This window comes from Scyliorhinus torazame, chromosome 10, assembly GCF_047496885.1.
Source record: "Scyliorhinus torazame isolate Kashiwa2021f chromosome 10, sScyTor2.1, whole genome shotgun sequence".
Taxonomy (NCBI): domain Eukaryota; kingdom Metazoa; phylum Chordata; class Chondrichthyes; order Carcharhiniformes; family Scyliorhinidae; genus Scyliorhinus; species Scyliorhinus torazame.
Window position 1 is genome coordinate 89979538 of NC_092716.1, and position 18600 is coordinate 89998137.

General features: G+C 48.6%; 1 protein-coding gene across 5 annotated transcripts in view; it reads right to left on the reverse strand.

Moving 5' to 3' along the window:
• The window catches only part of cpne2 (copine II), a 464844-nt gene that overhangs the window by 404329 nt on the left and 41915 nt on the right, over positions 1 to 18600 (reverse strand). For all 5 annotated transcript variants that reach the window (XM_072518405.1, XM_072518404.1, XM_072518408.1 and 2 more), the window contains 2 exons: positions 10512 to 10583; positions 4384 to 4467 (listed from right to left, as the gene is read on the reverse strand). In XM_072518405.1, the coding sequence (XP_072374506.1) occupies positions 4384 to 4467; positions 10512 to 10583 (156 nt within the window). The remainder of the gene's footprint in view (positions 1 to 4383; positions 4468 to 10511; positions 10584 to 18600) is intronic.

Consider the following 18600-nt stretch of genomic DNA (forward strand, 5'->3'; position numbering starts at 1 on the left):
ATAAAAAGCCACCGTTCCCAAGCCAGTGTGGGGACATAGCCCCAGAATCGGAGAATCCAGCCCCTTGCATTTATATCATGCTTTTCATGTCCTTATGACAACCCATTGTCCTTGCCGTAATGTTCATGCTAATTTGCATGGGTGCATAGCAGCACAGGCCTTGCTCTCTGATAAATAATGTTTTCTCGACAGTGACTTAAAGGGCCACACCCAAGAGGGGGAGGGGGGGGGGATGGGCTACACACAAAATTTAAATTTTCACGGTGTTATATATTTGTTCTTGCCGCCAAGAAGTAAAGGTGCCAGGCTTTAAGTTTGTAAAAACATAGTGCAGGGTTTACCAAGAGATGCTGCTTCCAGGTAGTAAGATGGTAAACACTCCCAAAAATCTGTGAAACATTTCGCTGACGTGACTGCATATCATTTGCATACAGAAAGCAAGGGTATATTGCTTAACCACTAATTAAACACAGCTGGGGCAGGACTCTCCCCGCAACCCACCGCATGTTTCACGGCTGTGGAGGCGGTCGGCCAGTGGCCGGTGATGGTACCTTCCCATCCCATCATTGTAAACGGTGGTGGTTGGTCTGCCCCACCGACCACCCATAACCCCCACTAACTGCCAAGGCCTCTGGCCATGCGGCTGAAGGCTATTGCTGACAGGGAATTGGCAATCGTGGTTAAGTGATCACTTCACACATGCCAAGTGGATTCCCGTGGGTGGGCGGGCTATGGAGCATGTGGGAGTCATTGCCTAGCATCCCAATCACACCTTGATGCATGGACACTGTGCCTGAACACTGCGGGAGGCAACACCACACACGCAGCAGTCAACATCTCAGCACCCTGGAATGGGACACAGCTCCGGGGGCATGTCCATGGCCGGAGAGTGGGTGGATGCTACAGGGAGGGGGAGAAGCCTGCAGAGATGGGCCAAGGGTTCGGAGGTCGACCCGCATTGCGGAAGAAAGTGACACTGGTTGTACACACTAGCGTTTAATGTGTTTTACAATCCTCTGCTCTCTCGATGGTGCTCCTTTGGGAGAGGAGTGTTGGTGTCTACTCACTCATGCTGTCCAGTGTAGGTCGTTGACCTTTCTTCGGTACTGAAGGCCAGTCCTCCTGATCACACTCACCGAGCCACAGCTGCCGCCATCTCATCCCAGGCAGCACTGGCTGTCCCGTGGCTGACTCTCCTGGTCCCTTGGGAGAACAGGACATCCCTCCTGCCCTCCATGGCATCCAGCAGCCTCCCCAGATCTGCGTCCCTGAATCTTGGGGCTGGCTGAGCTTGGCTGAGCAAGTGCAGTTTAAGTGCTGCTCGACCTTGTTAGTGGGGGGCTGGCGAGCCCGGTCCTGGCGAATCAGCTGACGAGCCTTCAATTGTGGCGAGAAGCCCGCGAGGCCTCATTAAGTGGACCAATTAACGTTGAATTGCGTTGCCGGCCTCGCTGGGCTGAGCGCCGGGAAGCTTGCGGCAATTTCCGTTCGCTATTTCCAGAGAATTGCGCCCTCTATTTCAGAGGGGAAGGACAGTGAAAGATCTAGGTTTGTTGTGTACACAATTCCAAGATTATTTCAAAAAGAGCAAATACTTAATATTTTATTGGACTGTAAACTAATCTACACGAGATGCTCTGTGCAAATAGCTGAATTTGCATTCATCAGGCTGCCCAGCTTCCCTGTTTTTCCCAGTTCAGTATAATCTCTATTATAGCACTGAATGCAGGGATTTGTTAATAATTCCTTGTAAAGCAGCCGATTTCTTGAGTCTTGTGTAGATTAACATATTGCTGCAGCATTTTTTCCCAGCAGCAAAATTAGGTCAAGAGCTCCTATGCCATTAATATTTAACAGGATATGTTTTGACTTCTGAGAATTAAGTATCCATCGCCTTGGGGCTTTTTGTTCTATATTGGCTTATGTTTGACAAAGTAGAAATTTATGATTTATGTACCTAATCTATTGTTTTTAAGACTTTGTCTCTTACTGATGATACGATAGTGACAGCATTACTGCTATCATTTCCGATCTCAGTGACCCTAAGCTACAGAAGAGCGGCAAAAGAGATTTGAGCCAAGCTGGCCTAAAAGGTGCGACACTCTACACAGTTGAATAGAATATTGACAGCTAATGTTTTGGTTTTCAGAGTGGGTAACTTGGCAAGGTACTAGAAAAATTACCAATGCCTCCAGAACTAAACTGGTGAGGTTTCAGAGCCTGCATGAGGGAAGGGGGAACTAATATGTCATCATAAATTGGTACTAATGAGGAGAATATGTTTCCACAAGTAGCAAGACAGGGTGTAGTTCTTCATAGGAAAGCAGCATAGGAAAAGGTAGAATGCAATAAATTTATCCAAACATTTAAGCAAAAGGTACAAATTTTGGGGAGTTTTGGAAAATCCCTGCATTTGAGCCTGGAAGTGGATCCATAGAGAAATCACAGATGCCGTAAAGATGCAGGAAGGAAGCCAGAATGTTTTATTGTTAATTCCTGCAAGAGCTGCGGTGTCCCTCTGAGCAAAGCTGTTTGACAATTCTATCGATTGCCAGTGATTGCGGGACTGTCAGACTGATTGAGAAACAGGCCCAAACGTTAACTACATGAAAGGGTAGCTGCATGGTTTCCTGCGAATATAGGATTTTATGTTCTTGAGGGAGGCGAACTGGATAACTCAAGGGATGAAAGCTCACAATGGATTAGACTCAAGCCTCACCACTGGGCTGCAAACAGCATCAAGACTTGTGCGGAATGCATTGATCATTTAGCTCATCATAATCTGTGTGTTCCTTTTTCAATTTTTAGATTTCTATATGCGAGACAAGTGACCATTAGCAATGGTCAGCAAAACGTAGATATAATTATAGACACAGGGTGATGGATGCTGGGAAAATAATGATGGCGAGCTCAGAATTAATGGTTGCAGCTCCTTCTTTTCATTTTGATGTCTATTAAAGTTTAGAACAGTTAGAATCCTTTCACTCGTGAGATAACTGACGAATAAAAACATCAGCTGTATCCAGAGTTGCTCGTGGCGAACTCTACCAGATTCCCAAGATTGGGTTTTAATAGAGAGAGGGCAGGATGAATTGTATTTTTAAAAATTCATTTTTGAGATGTCGACTGCACTGTCTCGACCAACATTTATTGCCCATCCCTAACTGCCCTCGAGAAAGTGGTGGTGAGCTGCCTGCTTGAACTGCTGCACTCCCTGTCATGTTGGTACATCCACAGTGCTGTTAGGGAGTGAATTCCAGGATTCTGACCCAATAACAGTAAGTTGATTATGATGCATTTCTAAGTCAGGATGGTGTGCGACTTGGGGGCTGGATGGGGGATGATGAGATATTGCAGGTGATGGCATTTCCAAGTGTTTGCTGCACTTGTTCTTCTAGGTGGTAGGGATGATGGGTTTGAAATCTCGTTATTTATATGTTGGTTTCCCTGCTCCCCGCATCCAAACTCCCCCAGCAAACCCCCACCACCGTCACACCCCAGCCACCCATCCACCCCCTCCACCCTTCACACCCAAGTGGTAAACACAACGGGCGGGATTCTCCCGAATTCCCCGATGCTGGCATAAGAAAAACGGCACAAACCACTCCGGCTTCAGGCCAACCGGAGGTTGCGGGGGCCAGCCGGCGGCGAACGGCCGGCGCGGGTTAGCGCATGCGCAGAACCGCTGCCGTAGTTCCGTGCATGCGCAGACCGGCCGGCGTATTCTTGCGCATGCGCAGGGGGGGGTGTCTTCTCCGCGCCGGCCACAGCAGAGCCCTACAGAGGCCGGCGTGGAAGGAAGGAGTGCCCCCACGGCACAGGCCCGCCCGCAGATCGGTGGGCCACGATCGCGGGCCAGGCCACCATGGGGGCCCCCCCCCCAGGGCCGGATGCCCCCCCCCCCCCAACCCTCCTGGGCCGCACCAGTCGGCCAGGTCCCGCCATGTGGGACCATGTCCATTTCACGCTGGCGGGACTGGCCAGAAACCGACGGGCGCTCGGCCCATCGGGGCCCGGAGAATTGCCAGGGGGGGGCGCTGTCAACGGCCCCGACTGGCGTGGCGTGATCCCCGCCCCCGCCTGAAAACTGGCGCTGGAGAATAGGGCAGCCGGCGTCGGAGCGGCAGAGTGGGATTCACGCCGCCCCCCCCCCCCCCCCCCCCCGGGGATTCTCCGACCCGGCGGGGGGTCGGAGAATCCCGATGAATATGTTGCAGTGCCTTGATACCAGCAAATGACAGCAATGCCTGGATAGATACAAAGAGTGAGGATTAAACTTAGTTCAAGCATGCTAACCCCATTTTCCCTGTGAACGTTTCACCCCGCATTCTCACCACATTAAAAAAAGACAATTCCATTCAACAAAAGATCAAACAAAACTACCTCTGTTCGATGAACCAGCATCCATTTTCCATCTTCCTCTTGTTTATAGAATTCTAAATAAGGGTCAGATTTCCCAAAGAGATCCTACAACAAAAAAATTGAATGAGAACAAGTCCTATTCATACAGCAACTGTTTTATTACTAGCCGTGTTAATACCATCTTAAATCAACTCTGGGAAGGGTACTGTTCTCGATAGAAAAGGATGTTTGGGTAGTTTGAAACTCAAGAAAGAAACCACTTTGTAAGGCTGAGTTAATGCAGATGAAAAGGCTTGGCATGCAAGCGAGGAAGATTTATATATATATACACACACATAATATATTTATATATTTTATATTATATATATTATATATCACACACACACACCTATATATATATATATATATATATATATCACCCACACATGGAGACCAATGATAAAACAGCAGATGAACACAGTGATGTTCTCAACTCCCTGTACATGAAAAGCTTGAAAAATTAGCCGCGATTCTCTGGCCTCATTGCGCTCTCGCTCGAGTGAAACGTGGCCGGTGAATAGCGGAAGAGGTCGAAAATGAGAACCGCGCCAGGCACCAAACAGTTTGCGATGCAACTGGCACGCACCCGTAGACGAAATTGGGATCTTGCCGTAGCGTGGTGGTGGTGGCGGCGACGAAATGGAGGGACCCGGGATGGGAGCCACTGCTGTTTATCGGTCCAACACCCTCTCCCAATGCCTTAACAGATATTGAACGCTATGGAAGGGATTTTGGACCCAGCATAACTTGCCCGAGTGGTGCTGTTGCTAGGCCGGGCGGCCAGATGTCAGAGATAGCAGCAGCACCAGCAGATCGAGGCGGCAGGCCCCGGCCCACACCCTGAGGGTCCGGCTGCCCATCATGCCACGGACTCTCAGAGGTCCATGTCCTGCGATGGCCCAGGGTGTAAGGTGTCGCTGGTTGTTTGAACAAATGATGGTTCAGCCCCTGTGCCATGTCCTCGTGGACTTGGCACCACATGGAGGAGGAGGACACCCGCTCCCGGTAGCCATCAAGGTCACTGCAGCCCTGAACTTCTACGCTTCAGGATCATTCCAGGGCTCCAGTTGGCCACAGCCCACAGGTACATCCGACACGTCACAATGCCCAGTTTGCGCGGGCAAAAAACATCAACTTTTACATGGACCAAGCCCACCAAGATGTCCAGTCAGCAGGTTTATCAGCCATCGCCAGGGTTGCCACAGGTCCAGGGGTAGTGGATGGTATGCATGATGCCCAGCGCTCACCAAGCCATCTGAGAGTGCCCTATGTTAACAGAAAGGGGTTCCACTGCCTCAACATACAGCTTGTGTTCGACAACCAGATAAAGATCATGCAACGCTTCCCAGGGAGCATCCACAACAGCTACATCCTGGGGCAGTCGGTCATTCCCAGCCTCTTCGAGGATCACCCCAGGATGGGCGGCTGGCTCTTGGGGGATAAGGGGACCCGTTGAGGCAATGTTGCCAGTACGGAGGCCAAAGCCCTAAGTGGAGACCTAATATAATGAGGCCCATGTGGCCACCTGGGCTGTGATTGAGCAGAGCATCATACTCCTCAAGATGCAGTTCCGATGCCTCAACCACTCTGCTGGTGCCCTGCAATACACCACCAAGAGAGTCGCCCGCTTTGTGGTGATCTGCTGTGCCCTCCACAACCTGGCACAGCAGCAGGGCGGCGGGATGGAGGTTGATGATGAGGAACATGTGCCCACCTCCGAGGAGGAGGACGAAGATGATGAGATGGCGCCGGACCAGCAGGGGCTGGAGGACGAGGCCAGGGAGGAACCGGAGGATCAGCCAGAGGCTGCAGGACAGGTGGTTGTGGTAAGTGTCCGTAAAGCCCGGTGGGCCAGGGAGGTTCTCATACTCACCCACTTAGGACGTGCGTGACCTGGTCCGTCATCGCTACCTTACCCACCTCCACTCCCATCTCCCACGCTCCCAGGGTCTGTGTTACATCACTCCAGGGTATTGGGACTGTGTCACCACCGTCAGCGGGTCACTGACGAGGGCAGGGGTTGATGATAACCCGCAGAGAGCTGAGGGACGATGCTCCTCAATTCATGTCACAGTCTGACCCCTGTGGTCTGCTGAGTGCTCGCTCACACCCATCACCTGCACGCAGTGTGCGCAGGGCGTTGGGGGGGGGGGGGGGGGGGGGGGGGAATGCCTGGTAAGATGTGTCAAGGGTTCAGAGATCAGCCCGCATTGTGGAAGGGACAGAGGTGTCATACTGGTTGTGCGCAAGGGTGTTTATTTCGCAAGCTCCGCAGCGCCTCGGCTGTTCCCATCTGAGAGTGGGACATGTCCTGCAGAACCTGATCAAGGTCAGTCTGGTACTGGGTAACATCGGCCAGCAAGGCATACATTCTGCTGTGACCGCCGCCATGCCCGTCACCGACTGCGCGATGCCTTGGACACATTCACTAATGGTGCCAGCATCGTGCACCGGGCTCTCCACTGCGGACGCCACCCTAGCAGTGTTGGTCTCCGTGCCACGCACCGCCGGCGATATCTCCTGCACCCATAGCCTCTAAGGCTCCTCCAATCAGCCATGGATCTGCTAGAGTGTCGCTGACAGCTCCCTCTGAATGTCCTGACCACTCCCTATTGTCTTCATCAGCTCCGGGAATACTTCTTCCAGAGGCTCAGCATCAGGCTGAGACCCAGATGGAACCTGGGATCCAGCAGACCTCCGACTGCTGACTTGCCTGTGGGTTCCTGCCTCCACCTGATGTACCTCAGCAGCTGTGTGGTGCTCACCAGATTGTGCCCCAAAGGTTTGACCATTTCCCACCGAGGTGCCTGCATATGCGCTGGGAGAAAGTGGCGATGACAGTTGTGATGCCTCGATGGTGTCTTTCTCGGACCACCCCTCCGAGATGGTCTTGTGGGAGGCTGGAGAGGTGCCGCCCAGGATGGGCCGGCGCCGTCGGCTGGAGGACCTGCGGGAGAATAGACATGTGGTCAGTGGGAGGGTTGGGTCAGTCAGTAATGCTATAAAAACTCTCGTTTGGCAGGTCCTTCGAGTGGAGCCTGGCGGTTCTTCACCTCTGTGGCATTCGCCAGCCTCCGCGTGGGTGACCGCCCTGTCCTCGGCCACCCCAGTCACTTCCAGGGCACGCTCATCGAAGAAGGTGAGGATTCTTAAGTCTGGCACCCCACCGCCAGTCTGGGCCCTCGCCCGTGAAAGAGCTTTTCCTGCAGAGACAGCACCGTTAGCCACATGCATGGGGAAGGTGTGTGAGGAAGGGTTGGGGGAGTTGAAGGGAGGGTTGGGGGATGCATGGAGAGTTGTGGGGTGGGGTCTACTGTGCAATGGTGTCTACTCGCTCGTGCTGCTCCAGTGTAGGTCGTTGACTTTTTTCCGGCACTGGAAGCCAGTCCTCCTGGTCACACTCCTGGAGCTTATAGCTGCCACCACCTCGACCCAGGCAGCACTGGCTGCCCTGTGACTGACTCTCCAGGAACCTCGGAGGAACAGAACATCTCTCCTGGCCTCCACGGCATCTCGGAGCCTTCCCAGATCTGCATCCCCGGATCTTGGGGCCGGTCTCCAGGGCGCTATGTTTACGAGCTGGCTGGGGTTGGCTGAGCAAGAGCAGCTTAAGTGCAGCTCGACCTTGTTAGCGGGGGGCTGGCGAGCGCGGTCCTGGCTAATCAGCTGGCGAGCCTTCACTTGCGGCGAGAAGCCAGTGAGGCCTCGTTAAGTTAACCAATTAATGTTAAATAGCTTTGCCGGCCTCACTGGGCCGAGCGCCCGGAAACCCATGGCAATTCCCGCTCGCTACACATTTGGAAACCTTTCCGGAGATCCCCTCCATTATTTAACCTTGTTCCCAACTCGCTGTACATGAACAGTTTGAAAAATTATTTAGCCTCTGGAGATAATTAAAATGTTCCATATTTAATATAAATAAGGAGCATCTATTTTCTACTGTAGTGTATTAGCCAGTCATACCCATCCAACTAATGAGTGGGATGTATTGGTGCAAACTCCGCAAGGCTGCACTTCTGCTGTGGAGCTCCTCAAGAAGAGCATGTGAGTTGGATATGCAGAGTTATGGAACAAAACACCTCTTGCTTTAGCCTCTCCCCAAGGCACACCAGCAAACACACCTTTTGATGCCCGGATCAGCTCTTGAAGCAAATTACACCCCATCTCCCTACCCCACCCGCCCCCAATTGTTGTTCAGATTTAAGTTGGTATCTTCATTAAAATGAAGAAACTGCTTTTTTCGCATGGAGTGCAAATGTAAAACATTGACATATTCGATGAACAAAACCAAAGAAACCTTTTATTCTTGGGGCTGAGGGGAGAAGGTGGGGTAACATTTCCTGACAAGGAGCCATGTCCTCCTTCATATGGCTCAACTTAATGAAGGAGATGCTACACAACAGGAGAGCAGTCAATTTGTGTGACTTAATAATTCAGGGAGTAAACAGAGTCTGAAAGGACAGCAACAAACACAAAGAACTGGATAGTCTGACTGGGATGTCTCAAAATGTCTCAAAAAACCTGGAAAATAACCCGTCTCCAGTTTAAGGGAGAAAGCACCCCACCTTTTGAAATGCATGCCTGCATTAGGGTAAGAGGAATGCTCTTGGAATGGACCTGCCAAAGGACACCAAGATGCCAACCAGCCCATAGCTTAGTGGCAAGATTCACCACTGGGCCACTACTGAAGGTGATTAATTTTGACAAAAACAGTTTGCTGCTTAAATAATCCAACAAGGGCCTCTTTTCCTGAGTATACTGTTGGTCTGATATTCAGTCACCTTTAACATACCTTCAGCACAGAAAGCAGGGAGTGCTCTCACCAGTGGGTGAACTACACTGATTACTGTAATCAAAAAGCCTGCAATTATACAGTCCAACCCATACACACTAAAAAAAGCACCTCACAAAGGCATAATTGTAGGAAGAAGAAAAAAAATAAGACCCAATAAGTTAAAAACGTTTCTTGTCACCTTTTTTACCCCAGTGCAATATACAGAATTAATACAGAGCAACTGGATTAAGAATCAGTAGAAAGTCTGTTGAACAGTAAACTGGGTTTGTGATGCAAAGTAGTCAGGAGATTACAGTAATGGGTGGGCATGCTGCAATTAATATTTTTCAAGTGTCATATCTCTTTGGAGGAATTAATGACCATGCACTGTGACTATACTATTGTATCCTCAGTCAGTATGTAGCATACAGTATCCCAATACCCTGCCTAGTGTGTGCTCAGTGTCCAGAAAATGGCACTAAATCACAGCTTCACTTCAAATGCATCTTAGGTGCAGAAAATGGTGTCGGGAAGTCGGCAGTCATACAATATTGGATCCAAAGGGTATGCTTCACATGCAAGTCTAGAGAGTGGTTATTAGCAAGTAATTGACCATAAGGACGAAGTGAGGGGCCACTCACATTTAAAAGAGAGGTCTTTGGGTGGCAACTTTGAATGACAATATTACTTGACTTTTCTCTCTTCCTAATTTGGAGGTTGCTACTCAACTAAAAGCTATTGAGGTAAGTGAGCCTGGAGACTCCTGAGGCTCAGGATCACAGCAAGCAATCAGGGCAAGACATTTCTTCAAATAGATGATAAATAGAACAAATGAGGTCCTCTTGGGTCCCCCCCCCCCCCCCCCCGCCATTTCATCCTCTAGGTTAGTTAATGGGGTACTTCCAGTCAGTATAAAAATTATTCTGATATTACGTTCTAAAATATTCAGCTTTCTCTTCACACATCCATAAAATCTGATAAATCTGATAAATCGTTGATAACACCATAAAGTACTGCAGGAGCAGGAGGTGGATATTGGAAAACATTGTGGGCACGATTTTCCGGCCGCTTCCGCCCCAAGACCGGAAATTCCCGCCCGAGGTCAACGGACTGTTAAATGATCCGTCAAATTTTCCATCCCACCCACGATGATTCCCACCATGGACGGGACCGGAACATTTATCATAAAGAACTACAAAAATCCAACTGAACCATTCCTCAAGTTTCATGGAATGTTATCGTGGAACATTTTAATTTGACAGCCAGAAATATAACAGTGGTCTTAGGCATGAGTATACTTGCACACTATAAAGCCATCATACAGGTTTAGGCCTACCTTTTTGTCCAGCTTTCGTCCAGCCATGCTAAGGGTGATTACTCTATTATCTGATATTTCTTGGGCACTTATCTGCAAAGATAAGAGAATGCATTAACATCGCATTTTGTAAAATGTATTCAGTTAATTGCCTGCCAACACATCTGCTGCACACCAGGTGGGTGACTTTATAATCCTTTAGAATTCATGCCAGCATAAAAATACACTTGTGGAGGAGCGAGAATAAGACCAGGACCCAGATTTCTGCTCCCAGCCGGGTGCACAGAGACAGGAGATTCCTCCCCAGGCTTCAAAACTGGCTGCCCAGACGTCAGTCTGGAGAGAGCAGACTGGATTAAAAGGAAACTCGGAAAGAACTGAGGAGGATGCTAGGTGCAGAGGTCGGCTGGACAGAAGGCCTGCCACGGGGTTTGCGGCATGTTGTAGAAAACATTTTTTTAAAAGAATAAAACATGAAAACATCTCTCCAGCCCTTACTCCTCCACAAACCCTCCATGCCAACCCATGCCACCTCATGCTCTCACCCACCCATGGCCCTTCAAGCCCCAATGCTAAGGTGTGTCCCTAGACAGTCCCAATGGCTCCTCATGCCTCCCTATCTGAAGCTATGCCCCCCTACCAACTTCTACCAACTTCTTTGGCCCTTTATAGCCATGTTAACTTATACCCTTCTACTCAACCCTTTATAGCCTCTATGCCAACTTATTGTCAACTCATGACAACCCATGCCTCCAACCCACCACACTGCCATTACACCTACCACACCAACTCATCTGGTATCCACCATGGACAGGCCTCAGGACGCAGGCAAAGATTAAATAAAATTCTAAAAAACAAAGTTCTAAGTGGCTATTGTAGACCACAATATTAAAAAAAACACTCCCATGCAATACACCCCATTTACTATATTTACATTCCTTCAATAAAGCCTCATAGCAACAGTTTCACTCAAACAGACTCAAAAACAGCTTCTTCCCCACTGTCACCAGACTCCTAAATGACCCTCTTATGGACTGACTTCATTAACACTACACCGTGTGCTTCATCCGATGCCAGTGCTTATGTAGTTACATTGTAAATGTTGTGTTGCCCTATTATGTATTTTCTTTTATTCCCTTTTCTTCTCATGTACTTAATGATCTGTTGAGCTGCTCGCAGAAAAATACTTTTCACTGTACCTCTGTACACGTGACAATAAACAAATCCAATCCAATCCAATCCAAATGCACAATCCCTTATAACAACAAACACTGTAATTCACCTGACATCAAATAATCTATAACCATTTGAAACTGTTGGTTAAACAGTGAAATCGCAAGCACCCTCCTGTGATAATGGATGGATGTGAAATCAGTCATAGAGCAATAATCCAGTAATGGAAGCCCTCAAGTTTATGTCAACAGACTTGAATAAATTAAATAACCAGCAACCATGCTTTTTAAACATTCATTCCCCCCAAATATTTATAGGGCAGGACTTTTAAATGCCTGACAGTTGTTCTAACACTTTTGACAGCTGATTTTGACAGGCCTGTGACAGTTCAAAATGAACTTGACAGAATGCAGGTTTACACACATTGATGCCTACTTTTCACCATTCCAAAGGTTGCTGTACTCCCCCCCCCCCCACCCCAAAAGGGCACCTTACCTCGCCCAAAGGATATCCCAGGACCATATCCAAAGGGGTGCCTTACCTCTTCAAAGTGGCTCCCTTATCTCTTCAAAGGGGCTCCCTGGCAATGCAAATAAATCCACAAGTTCAGCCTACTTTTACCAGTTCTAATCTGGACACTTTGGGTTTCAGACTCCAAGGGCTGAGTAATTCGGTTGCGTGCTGACGACGGGTTGTGTACCTGGAAACTGCCGTTGTTCATACTTCCAGGTCTGCCATGGGGAGGCACCCGATAATATGATAATTGCTGTGAATTAACAACAAGGTGGGCTAGAGACAGTCACCCTGCCCAAATGAGTGCTTGAAGGTGGGATGTCCGGTCTCTGAGGCTGCAGGCTGCGACCTGGAACAGGGCAACGACCAGCACTTTAAAAGGCCCTCTGGCACAGGACAGTGTCATGTGACCCATCCACTGATCAATTGAGTGCATTTTCCAGTCTAGCCAGGTAAGTAAATTTAAATTTGTGCTAACCCTTGCCAACCATGTCAATCTTCATAGAAGAAATTTTAAAATAAGCCACCCTCCAACCTTTTGGTTTGAGAAGTTGTACATTTATTTCCATGCAGAGATGTCTATACCAAAGAGAAAAAGGGAGAAACATTCTAAAGGAGGCAAAGCTGCCCCTCAGTGAGGCCGCCTTTCCTACCCTCCTTCATGCAGCATATGATCAAAGTGACAAGCTCATGCCTAGTGCTGAGAAAAGGAAGAGCAAGAGTTCACCAAACCCCTTCTATGGCAGTAGCGAGGCGTATCACAGAAACCTTTTGTCATAATAAGGTATCCCTGGTGTCAAGGCCATTCAATCGATCATGGCCAGGGCATCCAACAGGAGCAACATTGTGGCCCTCAACTCATCATTGACCTTGCCCTCGGATGATTGGTTGTCATCTGGCATGTCATCAACCCCCAAGGCATCTCCTCCATGGATGGCCATTTTATGGAGTGCACGGCAAACGATGACCATCAGGGACACACATTTTTAAAAAAATTTAGAGTACCCAATTCATTTTTTCCAATTAAGGGGCAATTTAACGTGACCAATCCACCTAGAACATAGAACATAGAACATTACAGCGCAGTACAGGCCCTTCGGCCCTCGATGTTGCGCTGACCTGTGAAACCACTCTAAAGCCCATCTACACTATTCCCTTATCATCCATATGTTTATCCAGTGACCATTTGAATGCCCTTAGTGTTGGCGAGTCCTCTACTGTTGCAGGCAGGGCATTCCATGCCTTTACTACTCTCTGAGTAAAGAACCTACCTCTGACATCTGTCCTGTATCTATAATCCCTCAATTTAAAGCTATGTCCCCTCGTGCTAGACATCACCATCCGAGGAAAAAGGCTCTCACTGTCCACCCTATCCAATCCTCTGATCATCCTGTATGCCTCAATTAAGTCACCTCTTTACCTTCTTCTCTCTAATGAAAACAGCCTCAAGTCCCTCAGCCTTTACTCATAAGGTCTTCCCTCCATACCAGGCAACATTCTGGTAAATCTCCTCTGCACCCTTTCCAATGCTTTCACATCCTTCCTATAATGCGGCGACCAGAACTGCACGCAATACTCCAAATGCGGCCGCACCAGAGTTTTGTACAGCTGCAACATGACCTCATGGCTCCGAAACTCAATCCCTCTCCCAATAAAAGCTAACACACCATATGCCTTCTTAACAACCCTCTCAACCTGGGTGGCAACTTTCAGGGATCTATGTACATGGACACCGAGATCTCTCTGCTCATCCACACTGCCAAGAATCTTACCATTAGCCCAATACTCTGTCTTCCTGTTATTCCTTCCAAAATGAATCACCTCACACTTTTCTGCATTAAACTCCATTTGCCACCTCTCAGCCCAGCGCTGCAGCTTATCTATGTCCCTCTGTAACTTGTAACATCCTTCCGCACTGTCCACAACTCCACCGACTTTAGTGTCATCTGCAAATTTACTCACCCATCCTTCTCCGCCCTCCTCCAGGTCATTTATAAAAATGACAAACCGCAGTGGCCCCAAAACAGATCCTTGTGGTACACCACTAGTAACTGGACGCCAGTCTGAACATTTCCCATCAACCACCACCCTCTGTCTTCTTCCAGCTAGCCAATTTCTGATCCAAACTGCTAAATCACCCTGAATCCCATGCCTCCGTATTTTCTGCAGTAGCCTACCGTGGGGAACCTTATGAAACGCTTTACTGAAATCCATGTACACTACATCAACTGCTTTACCCTCATCCACTTGTTTGATCACCTTCTCAAAGAATTCAATAAGGTTTGTGAGGCACGACCTACCCTTCACAAAACCGTGTTGACTATCTCTAATCAAATTATTCCTTTCCAGATGATTATACATCCTATCTCTTTCCTGTGTGAATACTGACGAAAAATATTCATTCAGCACCTCTCCTGTCTCCTCGGACTCCACGCAAAATTTCCCGCTACTGTCCTTGACTGGCCCTACTCTTACCCTAGTCATTCTTTTATTCCTGACCTATCTATAGAAAGCTTTAGGGTTATCCTTGATCCTATCTGCCAAAGACTTCTCATGTCCCCTCCTGGCTCTTCTTAGCTCTCTCTTTAGGTCCTTCCTGTCTAACTTGTAACTCTCGAGCGCCCTAACTGAACCTTCATGTCTCATCTTTACATAAGCCTCCTTTTTCCTCTTGACAAGTGTTTCGACTGCTTTAGTAAACCACGGTTCCCTTGCTCGACTACTTCCTCCCTGCCTGACAGGTACATACTTATCAAGGACACGCAGTAGCTGTTCCTTGAACAAGCTCCACATTTCCATTGTGCCCATCCCCTGCAGTTTTCCTCTCCATCCGATGCATCCTAAGTCTTGCCTCATCGCATCATAATTGCCTTTCCCCCAGATATAACTCTGGCCCTGCGGTTATATACCTATCCCTTTCCATCACTAAAGTAAACGTAATCAAATTGTGGTCACTATCACCAAAGTGCTCACCTACCTCCAAATCTAACACCTGTCCTGGTTCATTATCCAGTACCAAATCCAAAATGGCATTGCCTCTCGTTGGCTTATCTGCATACTGTGTCAGGAAACCTTCCTGCACACATTGGACAAAAACGGACCCATCTAAAGTACTCGAACTATAGCGTTTCCAATCAATATTTGGAAAGTTAAAGTTCCCCTTAACAACTACCCTGTTGCTTTCACTCCTATCCAGAAGCATCTTTGCAATCCTTTCCTCTACATCTCTGGAACTTTTCGGAGGCCTATAGAAAACCCCTAACAGGGTGACCTCTCCTTTCCTGTTTCTAACCTCAGCCCATACTTCCTCAGTAGACGAGTCCTCATCAAACGTCCTTTCTGCCACCGTAATACTGTCCTTGACTAACAATGCCACCCCTACCCCTCTTTTACCACCTTCCCTGAGCTTACTGAATTATTTAAACCCCGGCACCTGCAACAACCATTCCTGTCCCTGCTCTATCCATGCCTCCGAAATGGCCAAAACATCGAAGTCCCATGTACCAATCCATGCCGCAAGTTCACCCACCTTATTTCAGATGCTCCTGGCATTGAAGAAGACACTGTAAACCACCTTCCTGCCTGCCGGTACACTCCTGCAACTTTGAAACCTTACTCATGACCTCACTACTCTCAACCTCCTGTATACTGGAGCTACAATTCAGGTTCCCAAGCCCCTGCTGAACTAATTATAAACCCTCCCGAAGAGCGTTAGCAAATTCCCCCCCCAGGATATTGGTACCATCCCATTTGTAGAGGTCCCACCGACCCCAGACTGAGCCCCAATTATCCAGAAATCTGAAACCCTCCCTCCTGCACCAACCCTGTAGCCACGTGTTCAACTCCTCTCTCTCCCTATTCCTCGTCTCGCTAGCACGTGGCACGGGTAACAACCCAGAGATAATAACTCTGTTTGTCCTAGATCTAAGTTTCCACCCTAGCTCCCTGAATTCCTGCCTTACATCCCTATCCCTTTTCCTACCTATGTCGTTGGTACCTATGTGGACCACGACTTGGGGCTGCTCCCCCTCCCCCTTAAGGATCCTGAAAACACGACCCTGCACATCTTTGGGTTGTGGGGGCGAAACCCACGCAAACACGGGGAGAATGTGCAAACTCCACACGGACAGTGACCCAGAGCCGGGATCGAACCTGGGACCTCGGTGTCGTGAGGCAGCAATGCTAACCACTGCGCCACCGTGCTGCCCTCATCAGGGACACACATGAGGGGAAGTAATATAATGCACCTTAGATCTGCCCATAATAGGAATTGCACCTTGAGGAGACTCATGGCCTGCTCCAGCCATGGTGCTGGTGTGGCTCTCACTGTATCTCCTCTTTGCATGAGGCCTGGACACCTTCATAAGTGTCATTAGCCATCTTTCCAGTGGATAACCCTCATCAGCTAATAGCCAACCCTCCAAAGATGTAAAAGGTCTGGAATCTGAGAGTTTCTAAGGGTGTACGAGTGTGACCACCGCCCAGATACTTGGCATACACCTGTATGGCCCTCTGACTATGATTGCACACCAGCTGCACAGTGATCAAGTGGAAACACTTTCTGTTTACAGCAGGACTGTTCAGCAAGAGCCCTAATGGCTACACGAGTGCAGTCAATGGCTCCCTACACCCTTGCGAAACTGGTAATCGCTCTATCCATTTGAATTTGAACATCCTGCGAGAAATAGATGTAATTCCCTGCCCTTTGGAATGTTGTATCTGTGAGCCCCTTGATGCAATTGTGTGCTGCAGGCTCCGTTATCCCACTAGTGTCTCTACAGACTGCCAGGAATGAGCCTGTTGCCAAGATGTAAATAACTACTGTCACCTTCAATGCGACAGGCACTGGATGGCTTCCAAGGCAGTTGGATGAGGTCTCCCCTGCGAGCATCTCACTGATGCACGATCAATTACTATTCAAATGAGGTAGTAACATAACTGAAGGCTTTAATAGACTAGAACTGTTCCCCAGCAGCTTCGGTACAGAATGAGGGCTGCTGGGATGGCACCGGTTCTTATACCCCACCTGTCAGGGCGGAGCTACATACAAAACAGCCAATGGTAAACTCCTAGGTTTAACCAATGGTCTTCAGCCTACGATAATACCTGATAATACCACATTCACATAGTAATGTCACAATTGCTCTGAAAAGCCTGAATCCTCTGCAGCAATCCTCGTTCAAGTGTAGGCAGCTGGGGCAGCACAGTGGCGCAGTGGTTAGCATTGCTTCCTCATGGCGCCAAGGTCCCAGGTTCGATCCCGACTCAGGGTCACTGTCTGTGTGTAGTTTGCACATTACATAGTACATAGAACATACTGTGCAGAAGGAGGCCATTCGTCCTATCGAGTCTGCACTGAACCACGTAAGCCCCCACTTCCACCCTATCCCCGTAACCCAATAACCCTTCCTAACCTTTTTGGTCACTGAGGGCAATTTATCATGGCAATCCACCTAACCTGCACGTCTTTGGATGGTGGGAGGAAACCAGAGCACCCGGAGAAAACCCACGCAGACACGGAGAGAACATGCAGACTCCGCACAGACAGTGACCCAAGCCGGGAATCGAACCTGGGACCCTGGCTCTGTGAAGCCACATGATATCCACTTGTGCTACCGTGCTGCCCATATTCTCCCCTTGTTTGCGTGGGTTTCGCCCCCACAACCCAAAGGTGTGCAGGGTAAGTGGATTGGCCACGCTGAATTGTCCCTTAAATTTTAAAAAAATGAATTGAGTACTCTAAATTTATTATTAAAAAAGAGTAGGCAGCTGAATCAATGCCCGTATACCCTTGGGGTGGCATAAACTGGCCTAAGTGAGGGTTCCTGAACTCCACCTTACCATTGGGGACTGGCCCTGCTGCTCTGTCTCCTTCCTGAGGAGTGATAGCATCCTGAGCCTCCTTTCCCTTCTTCCTCTCACCCTACTCCTACACTCCTCCACCTAATCCTTCTCTCCTCCTCACTGGAGGTTGTGTCTCTAAATCAGACAACAATCCCCATCTGTCTCGCACACTCTTCACCCCTCATATCTGGTTAATAGACAGGCAAATGTTCCGTCAAAAGAGCCCTTTGAATCAGAGGAGAGTTCTCCTCATGATAAATGCCCAAAAGGTTCCTCTATCCACTCATACGAACAGTCCCTGGAGTCAATACAATTGGAACTGCAAAGCTGAGGCTCTGGTCTCAGCTGCCTTTTTAAAATCCACCCAAACAAACTACCCTTAAGAAAGCAGATTCCCCACTCATTGTAAATTTTACCCTGAAGGTGTATTATTGTCTTCTGACCATATAATTGCAGCGAGATGGATGGGATGTTAATTAGTTGAATTGCCCTTTAAATTGATAATTAAATAATGTGGGTGGGTTCCTGACTTTTTGAGCGGTCTGTGTGCCATATCATTGCAAACCGGTGTGATGACATC